At 38.8% G+C, this 15882-nt stretch overlaps 1 protein-coding gene across 2 annotated transcripts in view; it reads left to right on the top strand.

Moving 5' to 3' along the window:
• The window catches only part of LOC122561225, a 151033-nt gene extending 144225 nt beyond the window's left edge, over positions 1-6808 (top strand). For both annotated transcript variants that reach the window (XM_043712843.1, XM_043712838.1), the window contains 2 exons: positions 5213-5323; positions 6177-6808. In XM_043712843.1, the coding sequence (XP_043568778.1) occupies positions 5213-5323; positions 6177-6294 (229 nt within the window). In that variant the 3' untranslated portion in view covers positions 6295-6808. The remainder of the gene's footprint in view (positions 1-5212; positions 5324-6176) is intronic.
• The last annotated feature ends 9074 nt before the right edge of the window (positions 6809-15882 follow it).

The following is a 15882-nucleotide window of genomic DNA, read 5'->3' as shown; positions in this document are numbered from 1 at the left end:
AAAGAGACCTAAGGGGCAACTTTTTATCACAGAGGGTGGTACGTGTGCTTGGATGAGCTGCCAGAGGATGTGGTACAATTGCAACATTTAAGAGGCATTTGGATGGGTATATGAATAGGAACGGTTTGGAGGGATATGGGCCGGGTGCTGGCAGGTGGGACTAGATTAGGTTGGGATATCTGGTCGGCGTGGACGGGTTGGACCGAAGGGTCTGCTTCCATGCTGTACATCTCTATGACTCTATAAGTCCACCTGTAGAGACAGAAGAGGCAGATGATGTTGCAGCCAATGGTTGGTTATGATGTTTGACATCTGGTTAATGTGACTTTGTGTGGATTGACAAGGGTTACTGACTTGGATGTTGGGGAATGGATGCCCCTGGATCTCTACAGGAGCGGACCCAGTCTTCTCCTGCCAAGGCAAGAACAATTTCCTCTGAGACAATGAGGACACGTCTTTCCAGTACCCGACGACTGTCTGAAATTGGTCTGCCATGTTATGGGATGTCTTCTGCTGCAATGACATAAAGCTGGTGAATGAGTAAGACAGAAGTGGATATTACTGCTGGTGCATGTGCGGGAATAGGTGTTGAGGTATACTAAAGGACTGAAAAGGCAGTGTGCTGGGGGTGCAGGGTTAGTGATATGGGAGTTTGTGGGACATGAGGTGGTATAAAGTCTAAGTGAGAAAAGCTGTTAATGCAAGAGAGGGGGTGTCAGAGCATATGCATTGGTGGGAGGTGGGTGTGGTGGACAGAGTATGAGATAGCAGAGTATTACACTTACCCTGGTGGAGCAGAGAAGATCATTGACCTTCTTCCTGCACTATTGACAGTCCTCATCACCCTGGAGATGGCACTGATCTGGCAGAGGAGGCCATGCCAACATGCAATGCCAATATCTGACCATACTGGCATAACATGTTGGCATGCCCCCCCACCCCGCCAGTCCTCCAAGAAGTAGACTCCTCTCCTCCCTGGCACCACATTCACAAGGACCTCCTGGTCATATTCTTCTTCTCTGCCATCTCTACTGTTGCCTAACAGAGAGCAGCAGAACTTCTGGATGGCAGCATTTCTGTAGGCGCACTCAGTGCTTCGAATGATGGCGTGACCCCAAGGGATGCTGGTCTTGTAGAAGACCTCTGCTGAGCAGTGCATTCCTACTGAATGATGAAGATAGGATGTGAGTTTTGCCATGAGAGTTCAAATGACAATTAATACAGCATGTTTGCAAAGATAGGGTGACAAAACTCATTTGGCCTCTTGTCAGGAATTACTCCACACCATATAGCCATGGCACACACTTAGCCAAAAGAATGGTAAAATTCAGCCAATGGTATTAGAATCGTGGATTCCATAATAAAGTGCAAACTGTGGCAATGTAGTGGCATTCCATGAATTTGGTATCACCACAAGTTACTAGACAATTGGTAGCTAGTCTGCTATTTATGAAGTCATACTAAACTATTCCATGGTGTTGATGTTTGCTTAAATTTTGCCAGTCACTGCTTCAATATAAATTGCAGATTATACAAAACAAAATTACCTTTGGCTGCTTCCATCGTGCTGTGTAAATTAGAATCATAGAGGTCTACAGCATGGAAACAGGCCTTTTGGCCCAACTTACCCATGCCACCCAGTTTTCACAATTAAGGTAGCCCCACTTGCCTGCGTTTGATTCAAATTTCTCCATAACTATTCCATCCATATATCTATCTAAATGTTTCTTCAATCACAAAATTATACTTGCTCCCACCACTACCTCTTGGAGCCTGTTCCAGACACTGATCACCCTGCTCCGCGGGACCCTTTTGTATCTTTCCCCTCTTGTCTTAAATAGATTAAGAGGACTGATGCATAATGTTATAACAGCCTAGAATGGACAATCCAGTGAAATCAATTGATAGCAGACTATTTTCACCCAATATTGGGCAGCATACCAGCAGAAATAGCAGGAAAACAAACATTGTTTGAGCAGTCTCTCCCCCAATAACCTTACCGAGGCAATATATAAATTTTTTATTTCAAAAAAATACTGTCTTCATAACAATCTTTATATACATACATAGTCACGACACTGTGTAAATATCTGCATCATCACAGCCTGTAACTGCCAGTCCCCAGGGCTGCACGTTGTTGAAAGTTTTGTTAAACAGAGGTTGATGACATTAATGACATGAGTCTATAAATAAGGGTTTTGTATTAAGCTGTTCCTTGTCCATTCAGATAGTCACCTCTTAGCCCTCACATCACCTAAGAATTAAAAACTAAACCTAATTTTTTCTCTTCAGGGATTTTTCAATTCCTTTAACTGACTTCTATTATTAGAGATGTCCGCATATGGTATTTGAGTTGCTAGGATCTTCATTGGGAGGATATGCTGCCTATGACCTGTCTTGTAAAATTTGTTTATTGGGGCTGACTAGTATTAATTGATGAAGGACTAACCAGTAGTAAGTCTTCAATAGATGAGGCACATACTTGAACAACGTAAACTATTTTAATGCATAATAGCAAGATAGTACGATATATTAGACAAAGACTAGTTAACTATATTTACATTGGGTAAGAGACATTATTGTTTGCTAAGATATAATACCTGCGTATATGCCACATGGCTGTAGACAATAAGAACTGATAAGCAAGTAACAATAAGAGAGAACAATTACTTAGAAATGTCTAGCTCCTTCCAAAGACTACCATTTAAATCAACGGGAGGAACTATCTTGTTTACACTGAGGCCAATGGTTGTAAAGTCGACAGGCCCTTTAGCTCAAACTGGTCCAAAGTGTCCACCTACGCTAACCCCATTTCCCTGAATTTGGCCCATATCCTTCTAAACCTTTCCTATCCATGTATTTGTCCAAATGCCTTTTAAAGGTTGTTCATGTACTGGCCTCAACCATATCTGCTGGCAACCATCCATATGCATAGCACCCTCTGTGTAAAAAAAATTTGCCTCTCAGGTTCCCTTTTATTCTTTCCCCTCTAACCTTAAACTGATGCCCGCTAGTGCTCGATTCCCCAACTCCTGGAAAAAGACTGAGTGCATTCACCCTATCCATGCCTCTCTGACTTCTGTCATATCCCATCTCAGTCTCCGACACTCAAAAAGAAAATGTCCTAGCTTGTCCAACCTCTCCCTATAACTCAGACCTTTGAGTCCTGGCAATATCTTTGTAAATTTATTCTGCATTCTTTTCAGTTCAACAACATCCTTCCTATAGCAAGGTGACCAAAACTGAGCACAATACTCTTCAGTGCGGACTCATCAACGTCCTGTATAACTACAACATAACTTCCCAATTTCTATACTCAATGCACAGACTGATGAAGGCCAGTGTTCCAAAAGCCTTCTTCACTGCCCTGTTTACCTGTGACTCCACTTTCAGAGAACTATGAATCTGAACACCAAGGTCCCTATGTACCTCTACACTCGTTAAGGCCTTCCCATTCACCATGAAACTCTTACCTTAATTTGACTTTCCAAAATGCAAGACCTCACACTTATCTATATTAAACTCCAATAAATGAACTTCTTTAGACTCTTGGCTTGAGATTGCTGCAGCGCCCTGTGTGTTGGCAGAGATCTTATTGGGAACTTATTCATGAATGATCCCATTCATAGGATAATGGGTGAGGGTGCTGCTAATTTTAGATGGATGGGAGGACATCTTACCTCATTGCTATCCCACCACTAGAAAGAAAGTGTCATTCTTGAAGTCAGGCAGTTATTAACACTCAGAATCAGGAAATTGGATCGCTGCTTTGAATGCATGACAAGATACTACTTATTTGTTATATTATATTATCAATTGTTGAATTTGAAATATTAGTTATTTATAATCATGTGGTGTGAATTCTTAATATACATAGTATCATATGGCATTATGAATTTGACTCTAACTTCACACTATTAATACTAGATTTTCTAGGATTGCATATACACTGCTAATATCCTAAACTGGCAAAATGTCATTGGGTTGACTTTAACCTTTTGCCGAGAGTCAACCTCACCCAATAAATGAATTATAATGAGTAACTCAAGTATATTATCATCAATAAGCCAATGCATTTTATTTTAATTTGGACATTATTGTTATGAAAGTGTAAGGGGTACTTTACCTTTAAGACAGTGGAAGAGCTAGCAAGGACTTAGAGAAGCACAGAGAGTCCAGAAGAAGGTAACAACATAACACTTGGTTGAACAGCTAGAGTGGAAAGTGAGGACTGCAGATGCTGGAGATCAGAGCTGAAAATGTGTGTCTGGAAAAGTGCAGCAGGTCAGGCAGCATCCAAGGAACAGGAGAATCGACGTTTCGGGCATACGCCCTTCTTCATTCCTGAAGAAGGGCTTATGCCCGAAACGTCGATTCTCCTGTTCCTTGGATGCTGCCTGACCTGCTGCACTTTTCCAGCAACACATGAACAGCTAGAGTAGCTGGCTTGCCTGGATACAAAACCAAATTCAAATTCGGCCAATCAGTTTAAATTATGCCCCAAGATAGGAAACTCCAATCAAGTTTGAAATTAGTATTTTGACAATATTAAAACCAATGAAACAATCTGATGTTTTGGGGCATAAATATCAGACATTTTGAACAGTTACCCAGAGTAGCTAGTACCAACAGCTATTGATTGCAGAAAGATTTGCTCTCTTAAAGGTACCTTTAGCTATCTAAGACCTGTGAAGTAAATTCCCTAAAAAGAAGAAAAGAAGACAGAGGAAAATCTACAAAGGACGCTCGGCAAAGCTGACTGGATTTGAAATGTGACTTTTTTTTTGTAAATCGTAATTGGGATTTTATTGGACCAGTATTGTAGAGGGCAAGGTAAAAATTAGGTTGAGAGAAAGGAGTTGGAAATAGTTGTTAATTAATTATTCTCTGTTAGACTTTAAAAAAAGTTGTTAAGTTTTACTTTAAACACTGACTTTTGAGATAGTTCTTTGATGCTCTAGTCTTAACAAATTACAGCACGGAGTGAACCTTTTCTGTAAGGGAGGTTTAAATTAACAGAGGGGTTTACCCTGTGTCGTAACATCATAAACTGCTTTATTAGCTGCTGAAGTTCATTGTGTCAAGGCCTTCAGTTTAGTTAATTGGCTCCCAGCTCTCTTGGACATGCATGCAATCAACTGTATAAATTAATTTCTAGACAATTAAACATATTGACTGCACTGGTACATTTTCATCCTTTTACCCAACCTAGGATTTGTCTACTGGCTGTTTACTGCAATCAAAACTTAGAATGTGTGAAACTCAGTTTTTGCAAAGAAATTACTGAAGATACCATTAAAAAGTTATGTAAAAACTGCAGACGGTAAGTATGAAAATTTTAATTAAATAATTTTGCTTAGAATTTATCTTCATAACATGCTGTTATTTAAACATCCCAAAAATAATGAGGGTGGTGCAGCACATGTGTTATAACCTATTGTGCTACTGTGTGATAGAATCCAGATTTGCAGCCATAATTTTTGTTGTTCATCCCCAATGACATCCACGCCTATAGGAGAAGGTGATGATCATAGATATTCTTGATTTGGAGATGCCGGTGTTGGACTGGGGTGTACAATCACCTGATGAAGGAGAGTCGCTCCAAAAGCTAGTGTGCTTCCAATTAAACCTGTTGGACTATAACCTGGTGTTGTGTGACTTTTAACATCATAGATATTGGGTTTCATGAAACATAATCCTGGCCAGCTGTTATGCAATTGCTATTCACCTGATCAGGTCCAATCTTGTAGATGGACATTGTTATCTGAACCCCTAAAGGGGAGGAAAGGTATAATGCCTTAACATAAAAATTGGAAGAAATGTAATGCTGCATAGTTTCACCTCTGTTTTGTTTATTACTTTTAGGATCATTTACTGTAATTTTCCTGCTCAGAATCAGTTCTATTTGTGATGGAACTGAAAGTGAAAGCCAAAGTTTGAAAATGTAAACAGTTTCTTTTGAGGCTCAGGCTTCCATTTAGGCCTGATCCCTGGAATTTCTTGTATTTGCATTAGACATCATATTACACAAGGATTCCAGTTCATTGTTTTAATGAATAAACATGTTGTCATTGAGTTGATTTTGATAGTATCAGTCTGAGTTTAATCACTGTAAACACAGTTTATTCACATGTATTTAATGCCATATTTTGCATATCCTTTTTCATTGTTTTTAGACTGAAGTTGCTTCATCTGTACGGCTGCCACTCTATCCATAATCTGAAGGCTATTCAAGATGTGAACAAACAAGTGAAACTGCACCACGATTTTCCACTTAGTACTGTCACAAATTGAGGATGCTGAAAATAAAAAGTTTCCTTTGTTAGTTGTGATTTCTACCGTGCTATACTTTATGAATACTACCGTGCTATACTTTATGAATTCTCACTTCCTAATGTGGGAGTTAACATTTATCAGATTGTGACTCAGGACATGAACGTTAGGCTCCACCACTACTTTTTTTTACAATGACATGACCTATAATATTTCCATTCGAGGAGGTACCAATGTTGCAATTTTGCATTTTAGAATTGGCTTGATGTTACTGTGAGTAATGAATGGGATTTCAGCCATTCATTATACTTCTTGTTCATAAATTTCAATAAGACTTTGTGCTGATACTTGCTGTAATTATAGAGCAAAAGTGGTGTTCATTGGAGCATCTCAGGCCTGTGTGGATAGCACAAGCAATTTATATCTTTCTGATTGAAGAAGCAGTAATGGGCAATGCAGAGTCCAAACATGAAAATGTAAATTGGAAAAGTGAATTCAATGTCAAGATAGGTCTTGAAAAGATAGTTTGTATTGAGAGAGACATAGAAAAAATAAAATTAAATTTCTGAACAATTGAGACTTGTAAATGTTCATTTTCAGTATTAGCAAGATCATTCAACAATCATAAAGAATTATCATGATGTTAAAAGTTAAAACTTACATTGTATGGACAAATCCAATATTTTTCTGATGTGTTTAGTTCCTATATCTAAGCGAAGCACAACATCATGATTTTCACTGTATTTGGCTAGTAAAATGGCAAGATACCTTAATACCACAGCTTTGCAGCAACATAGCATCTCAGGCTATAACTTTCATTGGGAGGTAAAACAAAATGCTGACTGAAAAAAAAAACAGAAATTGCTGAAGAAACTCAGCAGGTCTGGGAAGAAGGCAGAGTTAGTGTTTTGAGTCTGGTAAGTCTTCTGTCACTGGTCTCAAACCATCAACTCTGCTTTCTTCCGACAGATGCTGCCAGACCTGCTAGGCTTCTCCAGCAATTTCTGTTTTGTTTCGGATCCCAGCATCCACAGTCATAGAATCATACAGCACGAAAACTGATCCTTCAGTCCAACCTGTCTATGCCAATTGGATGTCCCAATCTTACCTCGTCCCATTTGGCAGCACTTGGTCCATATCCCTCTAAACCTTTCCTATTCATATACCCATCCAGAGGCCTTTTAAATGTTCTAATTGTACCCGCCTCCACCATTTCCCCTGTTTGCTGGTTCCACACACACACCACCTTCTGCATAAAAAAGTTACCCTCAGGTCATTTTAAATCTTTCCCCTGTCACCTTAAACCCATGCCCTCTAGTTTTGGACTCCCTACCATTGGAAAAAGTCCTTGGCAATTCATCCTAACCATGTCCCACATAGTTTAATTAACCTCTATAAGGTCACCCCTCAGCCTCCAGTGCTGCAGGGAAAAATGTCCCATCCTATTCAGCCTCTCCCTATAACTCAAACCTTCCAGTCCAGGCAACATTCTTGTAAATCTTTTCTGTACCCTCTCCTTCCCATAGAAAGGCAACCAAAACTGTATGCAGTATTTTGAAAGTGGTCTTGCATAGCAGATGTCTGGGTGGAGCCAGATGCATAGAAATTCAGTGTTACACTGATACTCGTGGCTTTGACTGCCCACCAGGTCCATCAACCGCACGTTGTCCAGCAGCATTGTGTGGGAACTGGTGATGGCCTCCCTCAATGGACACAGTCTTTTCCTCACTAGCTCCCAGACATCTTGCATGGAAGATGGTGGCGTAGCATTAATCCAGAGCACCAGGCTACTACTTTAGGGAAATAGGTTCAAATCTCATGATGGCAACTTGTAGAATGTAACTTCAATGAATAAATCTGAAATATAAAGCTAGTCTCAGAAATGGTGACTATGAGAAATATCACTGACTGTTGCAAAATCCCATCTGGTTCATTAATTCCCCTGACCCTCTATGTGTGGCTCCAGACCCATACTAATATAGTTGACTCTTAACTGACCTCAAATGACCTAGCAGATACTCCGTTCAAAAGCAGTTTTTTTGATGAACAACAACTAGGCTTGCCAGTGCTTCACAAGCCCCGATAAGTGAATTAAGAAATCTGTCTTGCTACCATTCTCTAAGGCATCATTCTATGGCTCGCACGTCTTTCTGTGCTCCGCCGACATGCGTTCCCAAAACTTTCAAAACCTGACTTGCCCACTGAGGGAGTCATTATCTGAACTGGTGAACGGTGCAGGAGGCAACCTTGTCAGCGCTTCCTCCCAGCTCTCAGAAATCTGAGGTTGTGTAGGTAACATCTGTTACCTTGCAAGGCTCTTGGACATCCATGGTGGTATGGTGGCATAGTGGTTAGCACTGTTGCCTCACAGCACCAGGGAATCTTGGTTTGATTCCAACCTCAGGCAATTCCCCTGTTGACAATTGATCTCCTTCTTCTATGTCATTTCCAACAACTAGGTTCAACATTTTAATTTTTTTAGTTGGACTGCACGCATATCACTTTAGGAAATTTTCCTGAACACAATCTAGTAACATTTGCCCCTCTCTCACCTTAATACCACCAATGCCATGTCTATATTTGGATAGATAAAGTCCCCAGTTCAACTACTCCATAACAGTAGTATTTCTCTATAGTTTACCTGCAGATTGATCCTCTACATCTTCCCAATAGTTTATCATCTTCAGATAGCAATGGTACTGTCAAAACAAAGTGGTCAACTTATGAATCACAGAGAAAGCCTGATGCCATCCTTACACGGTCTGGTTACATGTTTCCAAACAACAATAGAGTTGACTCTTAACTGCTCTACCATTCAGTTCAAGGGTAATTAAGGATTGGATGACAAATACTAACTTTGCTAGCGATACCTACAATCTATGAAACAATATAGGAAAGAAATTGGAAGCTTTACAGCCTAAATCAGTGCAAAAGTCAATATTTCTAAACTAAGGTTAATGGGGTTTGCATAGGTTTACAGTTATCTTGCAATTTAGCTGAGTCTCAAAATTTAATGTTCGGTCATGCATTTGCAATCATTTTGACCTGCACATGGGGAAATCCTTCGAACTACCTGAAGAAGAAGTTGAAGACGCCAAAAAAGAGCAAAGGCCATTAATATTCTTGTGTGCTAGAACAGTAAATCAGCAAATCATCAAGGAAGACTGGTTGAAGTGATTAAAATTGCAGACTTACAAGAGGGCAGAGTTAGTGGGTACTGAGTAACTCAAAGGACCAATAAGGTTGGAGGAAATTATAGAGATAGGGAGCAGGCAGTCAAAGAAGGATTTGGAAATAAAGGTAAGGAATTTTAAAATTATGGTATTGCTCATCCAAACGCCAGTAAACCTATTGGTGATAAATTCGGATACAGGCTGCACAACTTTGGATGATTTCAAGTTTACAGACCATTGATCAACCTGGAATGCGTTCGAATTGTCAAGTCTGCAGGTAGTAAGAGCATGAATGAATGGTTCAATTGCAGATAAGATGAGGTAATGGGGAAGTTAGGCAGTTATGGAGGCTAAACGAACAATTTTAGTGACATTGTGGAAATATAGTTGAAAGCTTAACTTGAGCCTCTTCGCAGTGGTTAGTGCCACTCTCAGGATTTTGTTTTTAGCACTCTCACTGTTCTGTATGAAAACAAAGTTTTGATGTTCAAACATAAGAATAAGAACAAGTGCTGAAAATTGGGATTATATGAGGTGCTTGTTTTTGATCAGCACAGATGTGATGGGATGAAAGGCCTTTTTCTGTGCTGACTATTTCTAATACTCTACGACTTTAATTTGACATCAAAAATCTAACTTTTCCAATCTAGTCACATTCTCACAATGACGCCCTACTAACAACATTGATCAGGGGTTGAGAAAATCCACCCTACGCAATAACCATATCAAATGACTTTAAAAATAGTGTGACAATTTGAATATGTAGGCATAGGTCAGTTATATACTTAATTAAACAATCTTTTCCCAATGTGAAAGGCTATTTAGGTAGTTTTTATGCAGTCCTTATGCAGGCATTTTTATCTGTGCATCGTTTGGCCAGAACTTTTTGTCGTTTTGTTCAACCTGACATTTTCAAAGTATCACGCTGTGTGTTATATTAACATTTTAATCCACAACTGTGGGAAAACACATACTTTTCTTTCTTGGTGCCAACATGAATGACGTACAGTTTGGACACACACAAATGGTTCACTTCTGAAAGTTAATTAATAATACCTACAGCTTGCCCTGGTATTTAAAGGGGCAGCAACATTGTCAAACTGTTGTATGACTAAGTTTGTTTTGCCTATTTACTATCACATAACATACCAAGATGCTAATTGTACAAAACAACATTGAACTGAATTTTCTCTCCCAAGGTAGCAAAAGATTTCTGTAAACACCTGTTCCTAAAAACAATATCATTTAATTTATATCCTTAAAGTCTGTACACTTTGTAAAGCATTAACTCAAATTGTTTGAAGTTGAAGGCATATTAACTATGTTGACACTTTAAAGACCTGGAATGTTCTTAATCTGTTTCCGTGCATGGTTGTGTACAGGACATGCTCTTCTCTGTCTTAGATCTCTAGGATGTGGCTTTCAATTTGTTACTATGGCTTCACTCACTTGTTTCACAACTATTACCATGGTGATACTATCTTTGGTTCTAGGGTGGCTCAAACTATTTGCATTCCTGCAATCAAAATGTTGTTAAGCTCTGCTACATGGTTTACTATTTATAAGTAATTTTATTAACCCTTCATGATCTATCAATGAAAAACGAGAATTTCTCTCTCACACACACACAACACATACACACACACACACCCTCTCACGGACATATACTCCATCACACTATCAAGAACACATACAGTCTCTCTCTCTCCTCCATGCACACACACACTCTCTCTCCCACACACACATACACAAACACATGCACTCTCTCTCCCTCACATGTACGCACACAGGCATATGAGGTGAATTTGCATTTGTATGTACATTCTATTTTGTTCAAAATGCATACAATCCGTAGACAGTCAGTCAATGTGACAATTTATAAATTCCTACTTTGGAAATAGAACCAGTCTGACTCAAAGTTGGCATACAGACAGATTCTAACCTTATAACTTTAAAGCATCGTCTGAGCTGAGATGTCACCTTTCTTTCAAAAAACCTTAAATTATCTCGGGACTGTGATTTGAAAGAAGTTCTGGGATTTACATATTAATTAATCGAAACCTGCATCCTCATTCTAAGTGATTAAATACTTAACAGCAATCTAGGTTTGTTCAATACATTACATCAGTTGTATGACACTTTGATCTTTTACTATAAATTCTGTGTCCTATGATTGTGCCCCACTAGCCACCTGTTGAAGGAGCAGCGCTCCAAAAGTTTGTAGTTGCAAATAAACCTGTTAGATTATAACCTGGTGGTGTTGTATGATTTTTTTAAACTTTGTCCACCCAGTCCAACACTGGCACCTGCACATCAGAACAGGCAAGGCAAGGCTCATACTCACAAATCTGTTAGTCCCTCTTCAGCACTGCGCTACTTGTAGCACCAGCACAAACAGACCTTCCACCCTCTGTTTTTTATCACTCGCTTCCAAAGAATGCAACACTTAATTGAACCTCCTTCTGTTGATACTAGAATGCACTATTCTGACTTCTGACCACATAATTACACCTCTCATGTCTGTGCTGAATTTATGCATAAACTAAGTAAGCTACAGCTTCAGATGTCCCATTATGAGGGACCACTAAATATGAAAATGGAGTTAGTAAATTTTGAGTTTAATTTGTTGAAAAATAAAAGAGATGGGAAAATTGATTCTCTAAACCATCATTTAATTCTGATATGACAAATATGCACTTATCTGGTTCAACAATTATTAAATGGCTCCAAAATTGTTATATGAAACAGTCCTGCTTGAATATTAAACATAATCAGAAATTTTTGATTTGCTCCCAGCCTCCATTCAAGAAACGCTGCTGCACTCAATCTTCCAGGCTTCTGTGTCACACACTGATAAATAGCAGTGCATCTCCATGGTGCTATGCCTTTCCTTTGACCCACAACAGTCATAACATCCATTTAGACACTTCAATTACTAACTATAAGTGCCTTATATAGCTTTTTCAGACAATAATAGATACAAAAAAAGTTTGAATTTTGAAACATTTTCGTTTTTAAGTACCAAATGGATTTTCTAAAAACTTAAAATGTGAAAAACCCACTCCCTTCTCTCTTTGACACCAAGAATATACATGTTATTGAAATGTATGCATTATATTATTTCACTTTTAATTTATTTGTAAATGTAACAGATTGAGTTCAAATAGATTGTCCATGGTTTTTGTTTCTAATTATTATCGAGAGGCCAATTAGAAATGAAGATAAAATGTTGAAGTGGATGATCAGAGAAGTAAAAAGAAACTGCTGCTTGAAGAGTGATTAAAATAATGACCAAAGGTTGATAAATATTTCATTGTAATATAGCATTAACATTGGAACAGCCTGTGTGAGAAATCAAAATGCTCATTCAGAAACCAAATTGGTAAAAAATTCCACAGACTCAATCTCTTTGGACAGAAGAAATTCCACTTCACCTCTGTTTTAAATGGGTGATCCTTCCCTCTGAAATAACTTAACTCTCCCACAAGTGGAAACAATCTTTCTGCATTCACCTGGTAAAACCCCCTCAGGATCTTAAATATTTCAATACAACCGTCTCTTATTCTTCTAAACTCTAATGAATACAAGTTCAGCCTACTGAATCTCTCACAATAAGAAAATACTTCCATACTCAAAATCAACTGAGTGAACATTCTCTAGCCTCAAATGCTAGTGTATCTGTCCTTTGATATGGGAGTCAAAACAGTTCACCTTATTCTGGGTGCAGTTCCGCTAGTGCCTTGTATTTTTTTTAGCAAGATGTCCCTATTCTTATACTCCATTACCGCTGAAATAAAAGCTAACACTCTATTTGCCTTCCCTATTAGCCACCAAGTTTGTATTAATGTATGAGCACTCCCTCTGTGTTGCAGTACAGTCTTTCTCGATTTAAATAATAATCAATTCCTCTACTCTTTCTGCCAAAATACATAACCTCGCATTTTCCTAATTTCTTTTTCCATTGTCCAAATTTTTGTCCTACGAACTTTACCTAGCTTTGTTCTTTTCTAAACTTTTTGTATTATCCTCAACACATGCCTTTGCACCTATTTTTGTGTCATCTACAACCCTGACGATAGCAAAATCACTTCCCTCATCTAAGATATTGACATATGTTGTAAATAATTGTGGCCTGAGCATTGATCCCTGTGTCACTCCTCAAGTTACAAGTTGTCATCCTGAAAACTCCCCCTTAACCCAACACTTTGTCTTCTACTTGTTAGTCAATCCTCTGTACATGCTAGTATACTACTGACAACACCATGGACTCTGAACTTATTAAGTAGCCTCATGTGTGGTACCTTATCGAATGCCTTTTCAAAATCCAAACATATTATATTTACCGGTTTGCTTATGACTATCAAGTCCTGAATATCTGCAGTAAGACTTCCTTGCTCCTGTACTCAAACCCTCATATAATAAAGGCCAATATGCCAATTGGCTTCTGTACTGCTTGCTGCATCTGCATGCTTCTTTCAGCAATCTGTTCATAAAGCCACTCAGGTCCCCATAAATATCAATGTTTCCCATTCTATCATTCTTTACAGAATAATCTACCATTCTGTTTTGCCCACTAAGATGGACCACTTCACACTTATCCACTTTATACTGCATTTGCAATGTGCATGCCCACCCACTGAACTTGTCTAAATGGCCTTGAAGCCTCTTTAAATTTTCTTCACCTTGTCACCATTCACAATTCTCCCTAGTTTTGTGTGGTCAGCTAACTTGGAAAAATTACATTTGATTCCCTCAGCCAAATCATTGATATATATTGTGTATGGCTGAGACCCAATCATTGATCCCCAATCATCAATACTATTATCCCCTTGAGACTGATTATTAAACTTAGTGATCTCGGACTACACCACACTCTCTGCAACTTGATCCTGCCTTTTACCTATTATTTACTTATCAATGCTACTTAACTCAGTGATCTGTGTGTATTACTCGCGAGACAAAGCTTTTCACTGTGTCTCGGTACACGTGACAATAAATTCAATTCAATTCAATTCCCCACAGTGTCCCCACGTTCACCAGCTTCCACATCAAAACAGAGCCATTTATTTCTACTTTCAGAGTTCTAACTGCAAACCAATTCTCCAGCTATTTCAGTATATTATCACCAATTCATGTACTTTAATCTTGCGCATTTTTTCTAAAGCTTCCTTTTCATTATGTGATTTTCCTTTTATAAATCACTTTGATTTTGTGCATTCCAATTAGTATTTTCTGCAAACATGAGGCTTTATATAGAGTGTTCAAATATCCCATTGCTGTGCTGCAAACCACCAAGTAGATATGGAATATTAACAAGGGAAAAGGAATCTGAGTGGTAACAGGTTATGATTTTGAAAGTGGATGCGTCATTCTCAGGAACGATCTTCAGAAGATTTCGATTTGAATCTGGGATTGAATGGATGAAAGCATCAAATTCACAGTGAGGAAGATCTCATAATTATGCACCTATTACAAGTGCATTTATAAATTTACTTTCCTATTTTAGAATATCGTGAAGCTTGTTTTTTCAGCCAATGAAGTAACCTTCAAGTATAGAACTATATTGGAGACATGGAATAAAAGAAGAGACTCTCCAGAGATTTAATGCAAGCAACATTTATTACTCAAACTCCATTGTTTAAAGTTGCAGATGTCCTTGTTAAGTTGAAGTTTTTAGGTTAGATTAGATTACTTACAGTGTGGAAACAGGCCCTTCCGCCCAACAAGTCCACACTGACCCTCCGAAGAGCAACCAACCCAAACCCATTCCCCTACGTTTACCCCTTCACCTAACACTATGGGCAATTTAGCATGGCCAATTCACCTGACCTGTACATCTTTAGACTGTGGGAGGAAACCGGAGCACCCAGAGGAAACCCACGCAGACACGGGGAGAATGTACAAACTCCACACAGACAGTTGCCCGAGGCGGGATTTGAACCCAGGTCTCTGGCGCTGTGAGGCAGCAGTGTGCCACCATGCCGCCCCGGTGCAAGTTCTTGCATTGATGTTATGTTGGAAATTTCAGAATGATAATGAGAGAATTGTTATATTTCCTGGGATCTAATTGTGTGGACTTGAAATGGAATTTGAAGTGGAATATATTCCTGCAATATTGTTGAATGCTAGTGGTCATGGATTAGAGTGGTGTTGTTAACACCTTGGTGAGCTGGTACATTTTCTAAACCCATGACTATCATCAAAATTGACAAAGGGAACAGATAGATAGGAACTAGACTTGATCTTTTACAAGATTTTTATAATCACATATTTTGCTTGAAATTGTACTGCTGTGTCTTCATCATTGCTGGATCAAAAGCCTGGAACACTCTCAAATTCACCACAACTTTATTAAAGACAATAGAATTGGGTAATAAATATTGGCCTCAGTGATATTCACATCCAATGAAAGAGTAAGAAATGCACAGTCAGCTGA

This window comes from Chiloscyllium plagiosum, chromosome 2, assembly GCF_004010195.1.
Source record: "Chiloscyllium plagiosum isolate BGI_BamShark_2017 chromosome 2, ASM401019v2, whole genome shotgun sequence".
NCBI lineage: Eukaryota > Metazoa > Chordata > Chondrichthyes > Orectolobiformes > Hemiscylliidae > Chiloscyllium > Chiloscyllium plagiosum.
Note: the sequence above shows the minus strand (reverse complement) of the source record. Positions and strands in the feature narration are given on the sequence as shown.